This window comes from Cricetulus griseus, chromosome 3, assembly GCF_003668045.3.
Source record: "Cricetulus griseus strain 17A/GY chromosome 3, alternate assembly CriGri-PICRH-1.0, whole genome shotgun sequence".
In the NCBI taxonomy this organism is placed as follows: Eukaryota; Metazoa; Chordata; class Mammalia; order Rodentia; family Cricetidae; genus Cricetulus; species Cricetulus griseus.
The window spans coordinates 276,687,405-276,708,860 of NC_048596.1; the positions used below are offsets into that span (position 1 = coordinate 276,687,405).

Genomic DNA, 21,456 nt, shown 5'->3' on the forward strand with positions numbered 1-21,456 from the left:
AGCAGTGTGAGCAAGTGACACTTTTTCACACAGACTTTTGCCACTTTTTTTTTAAGTACTCGGTCTTTTGTTTGGGTACAGGGTTTGTTTTTGTTTTTTAACTTACCAGTGTTCATGGTACAGTTTATTTCTACTTAAAAGTGGAAATAGTTCACAGAAATGGATAAAAAAATGTTTTTGTGTTTGAATTTTGAGACAGGGTCACGCCATGTTGCCTTGTCTGGCATAGAACTGTAGCCTGCCACTGCCTCCCGAGTGTTGAGATTAAAGGTGTGCCAGCCTGGTCTACAGGCTGGGAGGTGGTGGTGCGCGCCTTTAATCCCACTAGGAAGGCAGCAGCAGGCAGATCTCTGTGAGTTCCAGGCCAGCCTGGTCTACAAGAGATTAAAGGTGTATACCACTGTTCCCAGGAAGGTGGTTAAACCACTTAAAGGTAGCACTTTTGGTTTGGTAACTCGAACCATTCCTCTATGGATTCCAAGAAAAGGACAATCTGTTTCTCCATCACACCCTGGCTTCCCAGAAGTTTGAGGAGGAATTAGTGAACATGACCCCTGGTCCCACTAGGAGCAGAAACAAACATGGCTGGTGTTCAGCCTCCAGGTAAAAGCTAACACAATTAATAATAAACACATCCGACTTCGCAGAGAATTCTCCTTGATGCCATCATTGGAAAAAAAAATCAATGATCTTTTCAACTTAATAGCCAATCTGGAAAGCAATTTAAAAAAAAATAATTGGTTTCAGAAATGGAAAATGCTCAGACATGAGTGTGTCTTTCCATTACCATCTGTAGCTTTACAGGGCCATTCCCAGACCTCGCATAACATTTATAAGAAATAATTATACATCTAATGATTATTATACCAATTGTTTGTTCTAATCAATAGTTAAGGACATATGCCGACAAGGGAAATAATTAAACATTTAGTATTGCTCCCTGTAAGTGAGAGGGAAACTGAAGGTGACGTAAGCACTGCAAGTTTTCAGGGACGGGAGCCGCCAAGTCCCAGGTGATGGGTCCCAGAATGTGGGACAGTGATTTCCCCTTTGCTTCTGGAATCAGAACTTCAGTGACATTAACAACCTCACAGGAGCTGTGGTCAGACAATGGGCCAGGGTCAGAACACGGCCTGTCTCCATCCAAACCCATGCACAGACTGAATTCTTTCCTGCGGCACTGTCGGTGTAAACACGTGATGGGGAGATTCCCAGAAATGGGTGTCTGATTTCTAACCTGCCCATGCTCTTTCCTTTCTTCTCCCCAGGGGCTGCCTGCCATTGTGCTCTCTACCATGAGGCAGTACTAGACCCTTACCCGTTGTGGCTGCCCACCCTGGCTCTCCAGAATGACCAGTCAAAGTCATTCTCTTTTCTCACCAATTACCTAGCTATAAAGCAACCAAAAGCAGAATATGACACAGCCCAACCCTGAGTTTCCCAATTGTCTCACAGAAGACATTCCCTGTACATGCAGCTAAGGAGCCCGACTGTGTTGAGAGTCTCTTTAGGAATGAGGTCTAGGCTCGGATGGGGAATCACACATGGCCGCCTGCCCTTAAATAGCCACATTAGCGTCGTAGAGGCTCACAGCAGCCGCTGCTATGGATAAAGATGGCCATCAATGTTTAGCAAGTGTCCCACTTCTCTTAGCAGCATTAGCACGGAAACTATTAACAACTAATAAACAGACATGCAGTGCTTTCCTAGTTTCCATCTTCTACTTGGACAATTAGCCAGGGGACGCCTCTAGCATCCTCAAAGCAAGCAGTCCACCACCATAGAGAATTCTAATTATTGAAAGAGCAGAAACAGACACAGTTCAGGTCTTAACATGAAACTGATCGATATTTGAGTTTGCATTGTCCATATAATCACCATGTAACCTTACCAACCTAATATTTACCTGTGGATTTAATTGCATCATCTACAAAGTGGGGCTGCAGGATTGTTGACAGAGATGCTGAAAGCCTTAGATACACTGAGACCAGTAAATGCCTGATGTCTGTACCTCTATCCGTATTCTAACTCTCCTCCCGCCGAGGAAGGTCCCTTCAGCGTATGCCCCAGAGACTAGCTGGAGTCAGTCTGATTACTGCTCCACCTACCATGCTGGATTCCCCCAAATCAAACAGTTTCCATTCTTTGGGTTCTCTTATGCTTCCAGGACCTCCACGACTCTGTCATTTACTTTGTGGCAACCAAACTCTAAACTCTGTTAGTCCTTACAAACTCTGGGAGGATAGTGTGTGTGTGTGTGTGTGTGTGTGTGTGTGAGTGAGTGTGCACGTGAGAGAGTGTGTGAGTATGTATGAGTGTGTGTGAGTGTGTGTGAGTATATGTGTGTATGTGTGAGTGTGTGAGAGTATGAGTGTGTGCATGTGTGTGAGTGTGTATGTATGAGTGTGCATGTGTGTGTGAAAGTGAGTGAGTGTGTGTGTGTGTGTGTGTGTGTGTACATATGCACATTCATTCTATTAGTTTTGCTCCTCTAGAGAACCCTGACTAATGTGCAGAGTGTCAACCAAGTTAAAGAATGGGCGCAGGCCAGTAAGACAACATCTATGAGGACATGGTAACCGGAAATAGACATAAAGGGGATGGCAGATCAGGGCCTGGAATGCACACACTCACCTCTCACCCTGAGACCTAGAGGAAGCCCTTAACGGTTCAGGCCCTGTGCAGATTGGTGACAGAAACAGGAATTTAGGCTCCCCTTTAGTTAAGAGGCCACCATTTACGCAGAAATTATCACAGTAGAATTGATGAAACTGGACATCTTGTTTCAATTGCTCTTTAGCTCACTCACGCACAAGCAACCAGAGAACGAAGCACACAGGCAGACCTCTCCCAGTCCAGAGACCTAATAGTCATACCAGAGACCGAGTTCATGAGATCTTAAAGAATGGTAGCTACTTTACTAGGCCAAAGGACCTTATCCAAGTTGTCTTTACCCAGTTTTACACCTAGGACTAGGGGTTCAAAGATTAATTGCCACACAGTTCTCATGTATTAAAAATAAAATTTGCTGTTCCTCTGATCTCATGACTAAACAGAGTTCACAGCATGTTCCTTCCTTGCCTTTCAAGATTTGTCACACTTTAATTTTTATTTATTTCCCAGTGTCTCCTGCAATCATTCTACGTGTATTTGTCAAGTTCATTCATTAGTCCATCTCATCCCTGTTTGCTGAGGCTCAGACGTGTGAGTGACCACTCTTCTGACCCTTAAAACTCACAGTCTGCAAGAAAACTCATTCTAAAACTACTCAAGAAACAAGGTCTGGGCCACTCTCACTGTTGTAGGTTCCCTCACCGTGACTGACTGGCCTGTGTCGTGAACTAAATAAGACTTGGACAATTTTGACACTACCAGTAATGGAATGACAAGACCCTTGGTGATCAAGAATGGGCATTTTACATCCATCTGTGAGTTCAGAGCCTGGCTCTGCTGTCCCCCTGCTGTGTGAGCTGGGGCCCTCTGACCCTTCCATTATAGGGACGAAAAGAGTTCTAGTCTTATAGGGTCATTTTGTAAATTCAAAGATGATTCATACAGAGGGCTTAGCACAGGCACTGGTAGCAGATGCCATTTTGTGCCTAAGCCACTAGCAATCCTCTTGTAGACTTTGAAAAGCACTCAGAGGGATTAACTACCTTTTTCAAAAGCTACTGTTGCTCCTGGACCAGAGAACTCTAGCCAGGCAAATCTATGATGCATTTTTTTTCTTTTTGCCTTTAGAAAAGAGAGTTGTTCTTTAAATGGATGTCAAAGATCATGATGAAATCTGAAGCCTCAAACCACAGTGTTACTGGTGACAACTGTACAGGTGCACCTGTAAAACCATAGTGTTGCCTGGTGACAACTATGCAGCCTGTAAAGATGAGTGTGACCTGTAACTCAGCAAACAAGAAACAAAAGAAATAGTTCAGGAAACAGGAAGGCACCAATCTCCTCACCAGCATGCTGCTCTTTGTAGATCTTCTCCATTCAGGCAAATATCTTGCTTGGAAGTTAATGTAAAATAAGCAAGAAAAAATATGTAAATAATGAAAAGAAGATAAGAATGAGCTCAGTTGCGCGTTTCCTTTGATGTTGTGGCTACACTTCTAGGAATGTAGCCTACAGAAGTGTGTGCAGAAGTATGGTAGATTTAATCTCAGAATATTCTAGCAACTGTTTTTTTTTAATAATAACAAAAACCAGGAAAGAACTCAGATGCAACAATGGGAAATGGATAAATAAATAAGCATATTTCTGGAATAGATCTCCCAGAATATTATATATTGAAATAACATATGTGGAGGGTTCTCTAAGATGTATGACTTGAAAAAGGACGTGTGAATTAAAATGAATGTATTCGCTCTCTTTTCACAGCTACTCAGAGTGTGTGTGAGAGCCCAAGATCCATGAGAGTCAGAATCCCAGGCCCTGAGAAGATGACCACAGAATAACAGATGGAAGAAAGCAAAGGCTTTCCTGATTTATTGCTACCTTGTACATGGCTTTGTTTGTTTTTATTTGAAAACAACAAAGACCTTGCATTTCCTAGCTATCAGTTCAAAAGCCAAAACACACCAAAAAATTATAATTAACATCAAACTAAAGTGGAAAAACCTCAGAGGAAATAAAAAACTGGGCTTTTCTGAGAAACCTGACAAACTTTTCCATTAAGGCAGGTGAGCAAGCTGAAGGCTGTCGTCATCTCTGCACCGCCCCCCCCCCCCCCCCGCCATTCCCTTGTGGAGTGGTCATTCCCATCCCCATGATGTACAGAACAATACAGGCTGTAAAGACCCTGGCATCCAGGTCACCCTAAACCACAAGTCAACACAACCTTCGTCCCAAGGCCAGATCTGTCTCCCTACCTGTTATGTATACCCCATTTGCTAAGTGTATTTCTTTATATTTAAAATATTTGAAAAATTTAAATTATTTCATAACCTAAAAAGCTTAGGAAGCTTAGTTTGCACAAGTGAAGCTGCCTAGAAAGCAGCCACGCCCTCTCATTTGCATATGCATTGGCCTCTAAGGCAGAAGTCAGTTATTACAACAGACGATATGGACCTCGAAGTCTAAAATATTTACTATTTGACCTTTCAGTGGAAAGTGATATATTGCCTGACTTGGTTGAGTCTCAGCTCCCTTTTCTGTAGGGCAGGCACAGGAAAGAACCAGTCCGTAGAGAAATCGTGACGACAGAATCCAATAATGTATGACATGCTCAACACTCCATTTCCCCGGTGTTCATAGTTAACACTGGAATTGTACTTTTAGAACAGCAGATAGAATGTCAGCCTGATTTGCTTTTTAAGAATAGTTTGTAAGATTTGCTATGCCTACCAGTCAGGGTGTGTAAGACAGAAGAAAGCACCTGAGATTTCCCCTGCTGGTTATGTAATGTTAGAGTTATGGTTCTCATTAATCTCCATTTGCCAGTCCCACTCACATTATAGCCAGAGTCTGTATGTAAGGCCTGATCTCCCCCACAGTGTCAGGCCTCCTGTGGCTTCGGGACCCAGCCATAGAAGCCGCTTGGGTCCCAGTGCACCACCTTCTTGGTGGCTCCCTCAGCTCCACCCTCCATTTTCTAGCAATAACTATTCTTGCTGTACGTCAGGTGGGGATCTTTCTAAGAGGTCCTCAGGTGGACATAGAAACCACATGTGACCTTGGGAGAACACGGAGACCACATGTGACCTTCAGGAAGGGCTGCATTAAGAGACAACAGGAGAAACAGCATAGTCTACAGAGCACAGGAGCGATCTGCAGCAACACTGACCACAAGTCTCCAGGGTGACTGCTTGGATAAGCATGGAAGTCATTAATTCACAGTATCATCTCTGTGAGGGCTGCACCCCTGTCATACAGGCCCGGGAAAGTACTACACTGCAGCTCAAGCCCTAGCTGTCAGCACAGCACCAGCGATATCAAGAGTCCTTTCCTCCTTCCCTTTCATCAGGAGTTCTCAAAGGTAAGTGAGCGTCAGGAGGTCCGGAGACTGTTGGCACAGGCTGCTCCCCACAGGCTGCTCCCCACTCTCCTACGGCCTCTGAACCTACAGCTCTAAAGGAAGCCAGAGACCAAGTTTCCAGAAAGTTCTCCAGAGACACTAAGGCTCCTGCCCAGCACACTTTGTGAACCAGGGATAACACCCCTGAGCCACTGGATGGGGAATGTCCCCTGGCCTGTGCCACTGGATGGGGAATGTCCCCTGGCCACAGCCATTCACCTTTATACTTCTTACGCCCCACACCCATCCCACACAACCTCATCTAGACAGTAACACATTACATATTTGAAAAGAGAGGAAAGTCCGTTGTTGTCTTGATAGAGCTCATCACAGGATCAAGAGGCAGGCTTCTGTAGCCTAGTCCTGACTGGCTGGTAACTAGCTCGGTTGGGAGCAGGTCACATCTCCTGTTTGGCCTTCTGCCCAATAGTGAAAAGACCAAACAATATTTTCAAAGGTTCCCCTGCAGACCGCCACCACTAATGTGTGCGCCAATGTCCCTGGTCAACCTCCCTTCCCTGGGTGCTCACTGCAGATCCAGGCAGCTGCTAGAAGGGTCCTCTCATAATGAATGAACCACTGGGAACTTCCTGGTTGAGACTTAATTAAGCAGACGACAATGGAATGATGTCCTCGGGAGGCTTTTAGACACTTGTATGACACAGAACTTCAGGTAGTAAGTAAACTAGCAAATCATTAAAGAGAAGATATTAGGAACAAGTCCAGACCACACTGTCACTCCCTAAAGAGACTCAGCTCCCACTGGGCTGCCCCGGGGCAGATGGAGGCCTCCCTCCTCATCTCCTAGTTATCATGTCTCTAAACTGCAGAGTCTGTGTCATCTCTGGCTCTAATCTTGGGTTAGGAATAAAGTCATGCTTAACTTAATTTTCACTGTGTCCACAGGACATTCAAACAGTGCAGCAAATAGTAAAGGTCTTCAAAGTGTGTGACATCATAGGATTGTAACATATATGACAAAAAAATTCTACTTGGTACAAATGTGATTTAATAGAGTATTGTAGGTTATCAGCCTGATCTAGTCTAAGACATTAGAATGGCTTCCTCCAGGAAATGGCATTTAAATTGAAACATCAAGGATCAGTTGGACAGGCTATGAGACAGGGCCAGGAGTTTGCTAAGCTGTGGTAACAGACTGTGTGAATACTAGGGTAAATTTAGTTCATGTACTAGAGTATATGAATTATACTATTATAATGAGATCTTAAAGGAACAGTACAAGAGATAAGAAATGGGAAACCTATAATCTGCCTGCTTAATCACAACTCTCCAGGTCCACCTCTACAATCTGAACAGTGATGACATCAGGGTATAATAGTTTGAATATGTCTGGCCCCCATGAGCTCATGGGGAGTGGCACTATTAGGAGGTATGGCTTTATCGGAGTAGGTATGGTCTTGTTAGAAGAAGTGTCACTGTGGAGGCAGGCTTATGGACTCATATTTGCTCAAGCCATGCCCAGTGTCTCAGTTTACTTCCTGTTGCCTTTGGATCAAGATATAGGACTCTCAGTTCCAGAACCATGTCTGCCTGCACACTGCCACACTCCCAGCTGACTTGCTTTCTGCCATGATGACAATGGACTAAACCTCCGAACTGTAAGCCAACCCCAGTTAAATGTTTTCCTTTATAAGAGTTACTGTGGTCATAGTGTCTCTTCACAGTAATAGAACTAAGACACAGGGTAATTTTCTTCATTTACTTTATTTGATGAATTAAACACATGTAAGAAGCTTCAGAATCAAGGAAAATGAAACCAAAGGAAAATGTAGATAACTCAGTCACAAACACACAGCAGCCAGTGGCCATGCTCTTGTTTTAGTAAGTGCTCTTACTAAAATTAAGGATGTTAATTTGTGTGTATGTGTGTGACCTGCATTGGTTTGCATGCACCACAGACATGCAGGTGCTTGCAGAGACCCTCAGAGCCACTTGGAGGTGGCTCTGAGCCTCCCACCATGGGTGCCAAATGCTGAACCTAGGTCCTCTGCAAGAGCAGTAAGTGCTCTTAACTTAGTGAGTATCTCACCAGATCAGTGAGAAAGTTCTACAGATAAGTTCCTAAAGAACCATTAGCCAGAAAGCCCAAAAGTCCCTAGGGGCACAAGCAGTCCTTTCTAGAATATCTCAGTTTGATGTCAACCAGAAGCAACCAACCACTAGAACAACTGTCTGAAAACCGTGGTGGTCCTCCCTATCTGACAGTTATAGTGTGTTTCCTTTGGTACCTGAGATAGCAAGATGTAACTCACATTTAATCCATCATACACTTCAGAGTTTTCTGCCATTAAGAGCTAAGATAACTGACAGAAGTTTCTAAGTGCAGTTCCTATTGGGGCTACAGTCTGGGGTCCATGGAAGTGATTCTACCCTTCTGAGTAGGCCAAGAGCCCACTGGAAGGCCTGAGTTTTCCTTGTGGCCAGGGACCAGGCTAATCTGTTCCTGTGGGACCTCAGAGAGTACTCTGTGAAGACGATGGCTCCCCAAGTCCCTTCTCTGGTCACACCTTTTATCCAAAGCACATGAAGGCAAACACATGTCCTCAACAGAACACATCAATGCTGTCACATGAATTCTGTTCAAAAGAAATTAAACAGAATTTGGGGATTCATGGCTGTTTAGATGACTCTAGAAAGAGGAACCATGGCTTTGGAGTTGCTCCCTCTTCTGCCCATTCATACTGAGGACAACAGGCTCATCTGAGGAGTGAGTACGGGTTAACTCTGCCTATGAAAGACTGAAGCTATAAGCCGATTATATTTGTGACTTTTCTTCATGTTGGAGTAATTCAGCTATTTTTCTTCAACAGTCCTTCATGTCCATAGTGAATGCTGTTTTGATTGTGTCATTCTTCTCCATTTGGTAGTCAGTCTTCAACACTATGCAGGGAAGACTCAGTAAGCCGAATGCACCTCCAATGCAGCAGCAAGGCTCAGGGAGCCCTATAAAGAAACACTTCATAAACCACAGCCTCGCTCTTGACAGCCTTCCTCTCCACAACTACATAGACTCAAAGTCAGAAACGACGTCTGTGGTAGCCCTGGCCCCACCCCACCCCCAGTGCTCAATTTCCACACAGCTACAGGGCATCATACTTGGACTAAGCTCAAATCTATTGTTTTACAACTCCTGGCTACCATATCCAGTCACCCCTGAAAGCTGTTCATTTCTGTTGCTATGATAAAATACCCTGATAAGAAGTGACTTTAGGGAGAAAAAGGTTACTTGGTTGATAATTCCAAATTGTGCCCCATCATCATGGGGAAGTCAAGGCAGGAACTCAAGCAGTTCATTCCTTCCCATCATGACATCCTTGCTTGCTTCTGCTCAGCTCAGTTTCTGAACTCTTACCCAGTTTGGGATGCCTTGCCTAGGGAATGGTGCCCCCCACAATGGGTTAGGTTTTCCTGAATCAATTAACAATAAAGGCAATCCCCCTTCGACATGCCCACCAGCCAACCTGACAGAAACAATTCCTCATCAAGTCTCTCTTCCTATGGAGTTCTAGGTCGTGTCAACATGACAGTTAAAACTGACCACCACAGAAGCCAAACACCCCTGGTGACCTTGCATGTGCCCAAGTCCAGCCGTTGTGTCTGCAGAGTAGACACAATTCCATGTGCACAACAGGGCTGGAGCTGAGGCTCAGCCACCCACATGTCCCAGCACTCACCCCTGCTTCACAAACTGCACATAAAATGAAACTATTTAGTCTAGAGAAATCTGTGCTGTGCTGTGAGAACAGAGTGAAAAAGGCTTGCCCATAATGTGACAATATAATTTTATCATCCCCAAGTGTGAAGTTCTCTTCCTGCCTAATCACAGACAAAAAGAAATGACCCAGGATCAACTTCACTTAAGGCAAAAATCATAATTATTAGCATATGTCTGCCGACACTTGTGTGGCTTATATCCAAATATTATATTTTCCCCATGGGTATTTTTGCGTAAATAACTTATCTTAACAGGATCACCAAGAAGAGGTATTGGCTTAAAATTAAGTATTCTATGACATTATAATGAGGTTTTTGTGTTTGCTTTGACTTGACAAGAAAATCAAAATAATATTCCTATATTTATGTACTGTCCCAACACGCCCACATTCCTAACAAGGAATTTGCTCAATGGTCAAGAAGAATCTTTTTGTGAACGGCACCTTCCTGCACCCCTCTGAATGTGACCATCATGCTAAAGTCCTATGGGTGGCTGAGAACTTCATTTCATGAATAAATAGGACTTTGTTGATGTCCTTAAAAAACACAGATTTTATAAAAGTCTTGGTATCTGTGTAGGTACCAAACGTGTACCTATTTTTAAGATGGGAGTATGAATGTGTGTGTATGTATGTGTGTGTGCCTGTGTGGGGTGTGCATGTATGTGTTTGTGCATGCATGTACATGCGTATATATGTGAGCATGCTGTGTGCTTATGCACATGCGTGTGTGTGCATGTGCACATGTGACACACATTTGCAAGGGAAGCATTTGCATTCACACAAAATGAACACCTCACTCTGTTAATCCAGGTGACACTGTGTAGCACCCTGCGGTCTAAGGAGGTGACTCTCTTGACTGGCTGTTCCTGTGGGTGAGAACAACCTCCTTCCTCAGCATGGAGGAAGGTGACTGTGCACTGAGGAATTAGATTCTGGATGTCTGAACCCCTCAGAAGAGGAGTCTGGCTCAGCTGCCAGTTGGCTGAAGGCAGGAGATCCATTTTCTTCCATTAATTGGCAACACAGATCGTTCAGATGCCTTGCTCCTGCCAGGAAGAGCCCGGAACTCTTTGTTCCTGGTGCTAAACGCTTACCAGAAACAAGCCCTCAGAGCAGTACCTGATGGAGGTGCAGGCCTTCTATTCTTCTCCATCTCAACAATTGTAACTGTGCGTCAAGCCAGACCTTTAGAAGGTTGTGTACTCAGAATTACCGGATTAATTATAGACCTGTGAGCATTGTTTCACAGACAGATCTTGAAGGAACTTCCTGTCTCTGTCAGACACTAGCATGAACAAGGCTCTCCTCCTAAAGCCCACTTCCAAGAACCCATGGGGGCATCTTTTTTTTCCACCCAGACACTTATATATGGCTGCACACGGCCCTCTGGTGAATGAAGCAAATGAAGCCATTAAAAATAATAACAGTAAAGATCCATCAGGCTTTCATGAATTTGGTTCCACAGCTAAAAAGAACACTTTACGTGGGTGTCTGCAGGAAAGTGGAACATTCCCTGAAGAGGAGGTGGCAAGCACATTAGTCACCAAGTCTCAGCGTTAGGGAGGCTGGAGGTGGACCTGGCTGGAGCAGAATGCAGTGAGAAACAGCGGGGAAGGAGCTCAGAGTTGGGATGTCTCCAGAGCTAGCACTGACAAATGTGATGGTTCCTTTAAATGGGCAGTCTGGTGCAGGCCAGGGTCACCTAAAACAGTCTCATGCGGGAGTGTCCAGATCTGATTTACGTGTACATGCATGTTTGCCCACGCACATTGTGCGCGCTCGCGTGCGTACATATGCGTGTGTGCATGTGCGTGTGTTAAACAAACCATCTCTAGGAGCTACAAGGGACCACACGGATGTAGCAGTCCCAGCCCCCGGTTCTGCCCAGGCTTTGTTCCCGAAGCATGTTTTGAGTCCTTTTATGCTCCCTGAGCACAGTCCAGCAAAGATGACTTCACTTGGACAGGGAGTCGCTAGCTCAGCCAGGTACTACATCCACCTCTCAGATACCCAGACACTCAGTTTAAAGAGGATCCCAGAATACCGAGTGGCCTCCATACTATACACACACACACACATACACACACACACACACTCACACACACACACACTCACACTCACACACACACACACTCACACACACACACTCACATACACACTCACACACACACACTCACACACACACTCACACACACTCACACACACACTCACATACACACTCACACACACACTCACACTCACACACACACTCACACACACTCACACACACTCACACACACTCACATACACCTCTCTCTCTCTCTCTCTCACACACACACACACACACTCACACACTCACACACACTCACATACACCTCTCTCTCTCTCTCTCTCTCTCTCTCTCTCTCTCTCTCTCTCTCTCTCTCTCACACACACACACACACACACACACTCCTAGAAGACAAAGTCTAGACAAGGCACTGGCTCATGGTAGGACAGTACCTACAAATAGCCCCAGGGTACAATGCCCCTCATCCAGCACTGTTTTCCATTGTTGCTCTTTTGATTATTTTGATACAGAATTTATATCATAACCCAGGCTGGCCTAGAAGTCACCACATAGTCCAGGCTGGCCACAAATTTGTGAAAATTCTCCTTTCCAAGTGCTGTGAAGCCAGCACACCTGGCTCTCCAGTTAGTCATTAAGTAACCATCTTGCCAGCGATGGAGAAGGAAGCTTCACATACAATCACCTTCCTTTCTAGCTATTCCTGATAAGGCTCAAGTCCAGCCTGGCAGCCCTCATGACAGGCGTCACAGGCCCAGCTTCCCGTGACTGCACCAGCTCTCCCTGACTGTTCATTCACCTGCTCAAGGTGCAAGAGTGGTCAGAGATAAGGGGTAGGGAGGAGAGAATGAACTGCAGTGGATTCTGTTTTTCTCGCATCTCCTAGGAAGAGTGTTTTCAAGAGAAGCATCCTCCTGGTGGGAGGGGCTGAATTTATGTTCCCTGCAAGTTCTTATTTTGATGTCCTAAGCCTTAGTAGGAGATTTCCACCACAGGGAGTCTGGGAAGCTGAAAGGTCCTGATAGCAACCATTGGCAGCGGTGGCCTCATGGGTTCCCAGGAGATGTCCCAGCACTGTCCTCTCTATGAAGAGTGGAGAAAAGTTACCCATTGTTAACTGAACAGAGACTCTCACCAGAACCCCACCACATGGCTACCTTGAGCCCAGGCTGTGGATTCTAAAAACAAGTGGAATAAGTGTTTGTGAGTGGCTCACTGTGATGATGTCAGTTGCTTGTGAGTGGCTCACTGTGATGATGTCAGTTGCTTGTGAGTGGCTCACTATGATGATGTCAGTTGCTTGTGAGTGGCTCACTATGATGATGTCAGTTGCTTGTGAGTGGCTCACTGTGATGATGTCAGTTGCTTGTAAGTGGTCCACTCTGCTGTGCTTGTTCATAGCCGCCCTGAGTGCCCCACACTGGTGGACTCTGCTCTAGTGAGCCTGACTGATCTTGGTCAGAAACTTCCTCTCCCTACCATGTGATTCCACTGCAGCCTTCCTGCAAACACACGGCCATCTTTAGGAAGCACCAGGAGCCTCTGCCAGACACCACCCAGCAAAGACTGACAACCCCTGGCCTGAGCTCCTCTGACCCCAACAGCTTCTTTGGGGCCTTCCAGGACACCCTGCAGTTGTTCCTGTTTACTGAGTTTCAGTCTGGATAACAAACTCCTAGACGGTGGATACCAGCTGACTGGGTGATTGACACACCAGCTAGCTCATACTTAAGTGTTCAGATCCTCCCACATCTGAGGACCAAGAGTGAAACCGTGATCATGCGCCTTGTAACAAAGCTTTCTAGCCCTAACATTGTCAGGAAATAAGGTTGGATCAATTTTGTAGATCCCCCACATTATAGGTATGATAAACCCCAGAAGCTCAGCATACAGACGAGGACCCCGGGCCCAGGAAGGCAGACGCCTGTCCGATTGCACAGGGCTATGGAAGCGTCATTAGGAATGGAGGCCAGGCTCCAAAGCTGCAGAGCCAGGGCCTTCCCAACAGATGCCATTGCCTCCTGTGCACATGGTGACTGTGTGTAAATAGGACACTACATGGTGCATAATACAGATGAGGGTATTAACAAGCAAAATGTTTCAATTTTGGGCATAGAGTGGGGTCCAGCATTTTCCTAAACAGCCATCTCCCCTCTGTGCAAATGAAGAAAAAACATGAATCCACTCTACACTAAGAAGCAAGCCGAACTAGCCATACAGTTATATATTTTGAATTCAAATGACACATTTTACTCTGTTGATAATTCATCTAAGCCAAAGTTGGTTCATTACAGCTCAGCAAACACAACATCCAGCAGGTGGAACAGTAGCAGATCCCCACTTAAATAAAAACTAGCATCAAATTTTGTAAATTTGGGGAAGGTGATCAGCATGACTTGGGAACAGGTTGGACCTTCTAGGGGAAGCTCTCACATGGTAACTGGAAGCCACAGAGCCCATGACTAGAAGACCAGTTTTACTGTCCTTGTGACTCCGCCGTTCTCTCTCCCCAATAGGGGAAACAGAACCCTGAATGGTTTTGTTCCTGGGGCCTGTGGATACAGGTCCTGGCAAGTTGTTCCAGAACATTCTATGCACATTTGACCCAGCACTTTGTGTGGATGAGGAGCCTGCACAAGGGCACCTAACAGGATACTGAAAGAGCATGGATTCTCTCAGACATTTGATAACCAAGCCAGCCCCTTGGTCATTGTGATCATAACAGCAACTTTCACAAATGTCTGTCCAGATGGAACCGCACCCTAGTGCCTTTCTGTGGATCAGAGAGTGAAGGGTGTGAATGGGGCCAATAATCAATGGCTCAGCCAAGATCTAACCAGGAGCACTTCACACCTTCCCTTTCCTCCACACCTCTGCAAGGCCCTGCAGGACTCTGAGGCAAGAAACCAGCCTCAGCTTGGGCCTTTCTGCCTGCTTACACTAAATGTTTCTCCTTACCTTGGTAGTTAAAAGGCCCATTTAATTCTGCTGGTTTTATTGAAGTTATATTCATACCTCATTGGTTAACCTGTAACTTTAAAATAAGAGCATTATGTTTTGAATGTTTCATTTTCTCTTCTTCTACAAGAAAACATATACAGAAGCATACTCTCAGAACTTAACCCTCAGAAATGCAAAGGGGGAGCTTTCTACGAGTGACAGGCAAGCTCAAGTTAAGCAAGGCCATGGTATTAGCCAGAGCTGACCATTTTAGCACTGGCATTGCTGCATGTCTTAGTTAGGTTACTAATGCTGTCATAAAAAACATATGACCATCAATACCTTGGAGAGGAAAAGGGTTTATTTCAGCTTACAGTTCCTGTACGATTCATCATCCAGAGACATCAGGGCAGAAACTCTAGCGTGGCAGGAATTTGGATGCAGGAACTGATGCAGAGGCCATGGAGAGGTGCTGCTTACTGCTTGCTCCTTATGGCTTACTTGGCTTGTTCTCTTACAGAACCCAGGACCAGCAGCTCAGAGATGGCACCACCCACAATGGGCTGGGCCCTCCCCCCTCAATCACTAATTAAGAAGATGCCCTATAGGCTTGCCCACGGGTCAAACTGGAAGAATTTTCTCAGTTGATGCTCCTCTTCCAAAACGACTTCAGCTTGTGTCAAGCTGACACGAAACCAGCCAGTACAACATCCCATCCAGGCTCCCCACTGGGAGATGCCACTCTCTGCAGGTCTAAAGGCTTGACAGGAGTCATTGTGTGCCTGTTGAAGTTTATAAAGAAAAAGTACTCCAACACCACAACAAAGAGAGACAATGTAGCCATCCACAAACAGGGGCGAAGAGGAGTAGACTGTGGCACCTGCAGGAACATTGCATTGTAAAGGAGTCACTAAGTCTACAGCTACAAAAACAAAATGTCAACCAGTACACTGAGTGCATACTGTAAGCAGGCTAGAGAAAGAGACGCTGATTTCTAGTGTGAAACACGTGACTTAATGTAACACCTTGTGCACGTGTTCAGATGACATGGAGAGAAAGGCCAAGTAACAGTCCCATCACCTTTAGGGAAATGAAACTGGGAGACAGCACCAAGGAAGTTTCCCTGGGATGCCAATATTACATGTCTGATGGTTTATTTCTCTCAGGCAAGGAAAACAGGCAAAGTCAGAGAAGGAGGAAAGACCTAACTTTTAACCTGATCCAGTTTCAAAGCCCAGAGATGTAGTTCAACCAAAGAACACCAATATCTGAATTAATAATGTTCTCTTCCCTGCCAGGATTGAGTCACAATATTTAGAAATCAACACTACAAATTAAAAAAAAAGATAATAGTTATTTCATTGTCAGAGTCAAGACATACAAGAAATGGGGAGAAAATGTATCCGGAGCATAGAGTAGACAGTGGGGTAGGGGGTAGGAGGGTCAGAAGGGCAGAGTCTGGGAGCACATCTCCCTCAAGTTGTATGGTGATGGAGAAGTGAAGCTGCTTCCTCCAAAAGCAAGGCAGCAAGGGGAAACTATTATGCTGCTCCCCCCAGACCAGGCCAACTGCCTCTGAAATATAGCAATTCCCAGCCTCAGAGAAGGTAAGTTAAGCTTTAAAAAGTGTTTCTCAAGACCCAATGAATGCAAATCAGAGGCTCTGTGGAGAGGGAGGTTGAATCCCACAGCAAGAAAAAAGTCACAGAGGCTCAGCACCTCCATCTGGTCCCACTTGGGAAAATTCCAACAACATTTTCAGTGAGCCATCTTGCCCCATGTCTCTTTCAGCCCGGCAATCAGCTTGCTGCGGCACTCCGTGGGGACCCAAAAGGCAGCTGGGGCATGGGAAGACAATTCCCCTCTGATGGTTCTGTGCTGTGTCAGGATGTGAGCTTGTGGGGATGGTGGGATAATGGGCGGAGTCAAAGTCCCAGGGCTTTCTTCTTTCTTGCCATTTGAGTCAACAGCATGTGGACAGGTGCCTGACTCCCTGGCTTCTTTTAAATCTGCAGGTCTACTCTGCATGTTCCTACTGTTCTCTGAAGCGGGTGAGCCCCTGCTGGACAGCTAGACAAGAGTGATGTCTTCACTGTGCAAGGCACACCATCATCAAAGCCAGTGACTGTGTGCCGTCCCTGACACACCCACTGCTTTCTCTATGCAGAAGTCACTTGTCCTCTGATGTCCCTCGGCCATTCCTTTTAACACAGTTTGTTTTATCAGTTGGAACTTCATACCCACATAAACTGCCAGGCTCACTCCTGAGTGAACCACACTATAGGAGAGACCTAAACCCATCTGTGCTCCATCACTTTGGGACATCTTCAAGTCATCAGAATTACATTCTAAACATTCCAGTGTGAGCAGGTAATTACACACACACACACACACACACACACACACACACACACACACACACTCACACACACACACACACACACACACACACACACACACACACACACAACCTTCCTCAACCCCATGCAACAACAATACACCACCTATTCCATAAACAATACTGCAAATGAACTTCAGTTTTCTTTTTCTAAAGGGGCAATTGGGAACCTTTGAAATAACTAACTAGAATTTTCTTCACAGCTTTTTTCCACCCCAGATTTTGTGGCCCACAAAGCCACCCTTTTATTTTCTTAATGACAGTATTGTAGTTGCATAAATTGTCCTCATCGAGCCCATGCCCTCAGGTAGAAAGAAAATGGGATCCTCTTGACACTGTTCTGGAGGTAACTGATATCAGTAAGATCAATTATGCAGCAATAGAGAGGGACGGAGCCTGAGCCACAGACCAAAAGCACAGACTGTGTGTGTGAGGCCAAGCTGAGGCTGTAGAAAGTCACGGCAATGACGATGGAGCCATGTCACTTGTGAAGACGTGTACCAGCTTATAAGTGTCTTGATGAGCCAGACCTCACCCTGCTCCCGCCCACACCACGCCCCCATCAGTCTGTGCTCACACACTCCATGCCCGTGTGACTAGGCATGTCTAACAAGAGAGGCCTCTTCAGTGATCAATGTTACACATTTGGCAGCTCTTATGAACTCCGAGTGTAGTTTTCAAAAAGTAGTTTTGTAGTTCTTTCTCTGCCAAGTAAATGTCTCCCTGATGCAAATCTTCTTTTGATATCCCTCCCTCCCTCCCTCTTTCTCCCCCTGCCACCCCTACTGTGTATGTGGTATGCATGCACTTGTGTATGTGTGTGTGTGTGTGTGTGTGTGTGTGTGTGTGCGCGTGCGCGCGCGCGCGTGCGCATGTAGTGTAGTGTGCACGTATGTGTGAGTGTGTGTGCATGTACATGAGTGTGTGCTCTGGTATGTATGTGCCACCATAGGCATGTGAGGTCAGAGGGCAACCTCCACATTGGAGAGTTTCTTCTTTGTCCCGTGTGCACAGGTTAGCTGGCCCATGATCTTCTGAGGACTCTCATGCCCCCATCTCCCATCTCCTTTAAGGGGTACAGGGACTACAGCTTTGCTACTGTATCTTCGGGTTCTGAGGACCCAGACTCAGGCCTCCACATTCATACAGCAAGCACTGTACCCACTGTGTCACCTCCCCAGCCTGGTATTTCATTCTTCCCCACATCAGGAAAACGTCTTGTTAAGTTTTATCAATTCAAATTCAACACTAACCAAAGTTGCCTGGGAAAACATATTTTCACTGAGGAATCACCTCCATCAGATTGGCCTTTGGGAATTCTGTGGGGCATTTTCTTGATTAACAATCTCCAGCAAGGGCCCAGTCTATTGTTGGTGGTACCGTTACTGGACTGGTGCTGGGCTGTGCAAAAAAAAGCAGGCTGAGCATGCCTGGGAATGCAGCCAGTAAGCCAAACTCCTCCATAATCTCTGTTTCAGTTCCTGCCTCCAGGTTCCTGCTTGAGTTCTTGTCCTGGCTTCCTTCAATGATGCACTGTGATGTGAAAGTGTGACCCAAATAAAACCTTTACTCCCCAAGTTGTTTTCGGTCACGGCGTTTCATCATAGCATCAGAAAGCAAACCAGGACAAAACAGAGATGGCTTCATGTTTCTGACAATTCCTGTGGAGTTCAGTAATTCTCTTACATCCCAAAGATGAGATGTCCAATGTCATCTGTGCCTGTGGCTTCTATTTCACCGTGTGGTGTCAGTGCCATCAGTAACCATCCGTTTCTGCTAAGCAGCACACCGTGTAATTGATAACATCTGCTGGAACTAAGATTTTAAGTGAATGTTATCCTCAACTTCCTGCTCTCCCATCTCTGTGTATATAAACACCCACAGCAGCCACACTGAGGTACCAAGTAGGACTCACAGCTGCACCCTTGAGCATCACAGATTTGGGAAGAAGGTTCATCTCAGCAGATCTAAGCTCCCAAGCACACAGAGCAGGTCACAACACAGGCAAAAGCCTTGTCAGGAAGTTTTATCCTCAGTAGGTTTAAATGCTGTTTCCCTCGGAACTCAAAATCCCTGTGTGACCATCAAAGCAAGGGGAGTAGCCATTCATATACCCAGGTAGCACACGGTGCTTGTCTTCATACATTCCTTCTGTCATGTGCATTAACAAAAGCAAATGTGTCTTCCCTTTGTGGGATTTTCATTTGTCCGAACGCCCTGGGAGGGAGTAAATCTAACAGTTACTGGGATCCTTGGAGAGCAAGAGCCCTGTGTGCATCTTAGCACAAAGCAGCAGCTGAGGGAACCTCACAGCTGAGCCGTTGTCACAATTGAGAGCCCAAAGCAGATGTCTTCAGAGGGGCTCACTCGTCACACATAAGCAAGGGAAGTGTCACTCTGCATCTGTAGCATTCTTTGTAAATGAAGGCTTAATCTTCTAAGAACACTTGAGTTAGCCTAGGTGACCAATGCCGTCATTTATACTACTGGGAATTCTTGGGGTGATCTAGAGGCAGGCTAACACACATGCACACCAGGCAGAGCCTCCAAAGGAAAGCTCTCTGCACACAGCCTTCCTTCTTCCCCAGAACATACAGACCCCCAAGCCCCTGTCACAGTCCTCTACACAGCCACACACCCTTCCGTGCACACACCTGCACTGTGGTCACTAACACATCCCACTGAAGTCATGGCAACTCTTTCTCCTCGCCCCTCACCCTGAGCAGCTCCACTGGACACTAACCATGGTTCATTTGCTCTCCCCTTGGTTTTTTTTTTTTTGTTTGTTTGTTTGTTTGTTTTTTGGCTTGGCAATTGTGCAAACAGTGAGAGGTCAATAAATTTTCCAGGTGGGTAGAAAACTGGATGGATAAAGGCATGCAGGAGTGACCAAACAAAGCATTGCACTACTTTAAGGTTTGGGATAAACACACATGAAAAGGTGAACATTAGAGAAAAAGCAGAGTCCAGAGGAAGTGACTGAACTGAAGCCCATGCTCAGGATTGTGAGCCCCGGGAGACATGCACAGTAGACAGTGTCAGGCTTAATGGTACATGCCTATCCCCAGCACGGTTAGCGTCATCTCAGCAACTAAGAGCACAGACATCATGGGAGAGCAATTAGAACTAGTCCCTCATGGTGTTCTGGTGACTCTCACAAGGACAGTGACCTACATCTGCCCCCATGGAAAGTTTCATGCCTGCTAGGATGACTGGGAAGGACTCAAGGAGACAACCGCCTGGCGGTAAGTGGACACTGCCACACCTTCTACTTAGAAACTACCAAGGATGGTGCTTGGCCAGATGGCTTGGGGGGAAATTCACTTCCCACCAAGCCTGATGAACTGAGTGTGATACTGAATCCCTCATGGTGGAAAGAAATGCTCCAGCTCCTGAAAGCTGTCTCTGACCGTCACACGTGTGTGTGTGTGTGTGTGTGTGTGTGTGTGTGTGTGTGTGTGTGTACACAGGAACATACGCAATAACTAAATTGTTTTTAAAAATAAAAGTCATAAAGGGAATGCATTTAACAACTGATTTCAAGTACCCTTGAACATCTCCCAGAATCATTCTCTTTTCCCTCATTGAAAGGAACATCATCTTTCAGCATATTGCATTCTATGAATAAAACTGCAGCATACAGCCAGCCCCACAATTCATGAGCGCAATAATTACTATTTTTTAAACAAAATCAATCAATAATTTCACTAGCTCACTCAAGTTTTAAAAATTGTTTAAATAACCTCGGACAAATACCCAATTTGATAAAATAATTTCTACCACCCCACTTGGTTCAGGGCCCAAAGACAATAAAATAAGAAAGAAAGCCTCAGAGAGAGAGAGAGAGAGGGAGAGAGAGAGAGAGAGAGAGAAAGAGAGAGATTATCAACTTTGCATGCAAGGAAGGGAAATGAGCCGACATTTCCCATGGTGTGCAGCTAGACGTGATTTGTCCTTTACCTTGGTCGAAGGGCTTGTTGGGATTCCAGTTTCTGAAATAGTCATCCTAGGAAAGAAAAGGAAAAACAAAGGTCAGATGTCTGAGGCCTCTGCCTGCATAAAAAACACTTTATGCTGTTTCCCAAAACACAAAGAACCCTCACAGCTTACAAATCTTCCCCCAAACAAGCATTAGAATGCAGTAAAAAAAGAAATGTCAATTTACTTCTCCAATTCTCGCCTTTCAAATTGTAGGCACTAAACACTGGGAGTTATAAAAACATACAGCCTGATATGGAAACAGTTCTGCTCATCTTGGTTTGACATATAAGCCCAGACATCTCCTAAGTGTGAGGTACATTTGCTATCAATTATACTGAAG

At 45.4% G+C, this 21,456-nt stretch overlaps 1 protein-coding gene across 2 annotated transcripts in view; it reads right to left on the minus strand.

Moving 5' to 3' along the window:
• Positions 1-21,456, minus strand: part of Spock1 (SPARC (osteonectin), cwcv and kazal like domains proteoglycan 1) — a 472,211-nt gene that overhangs the window by 235,368 nt on the left and 215,387 nt on the right. For both annotated transcript variants that reach the window (XM_035441548.1, XM_035441547.1), the window contains one exon: positions 21,096-21,141. In XM_035441548.1, coding sequence (XP_035297439.1) covers positions 21,096-21,141 — 46 coding nt within the window. The remainder of the gene's footprint in view (positions 1-21,095; positions 21,142-21,456) is intronic.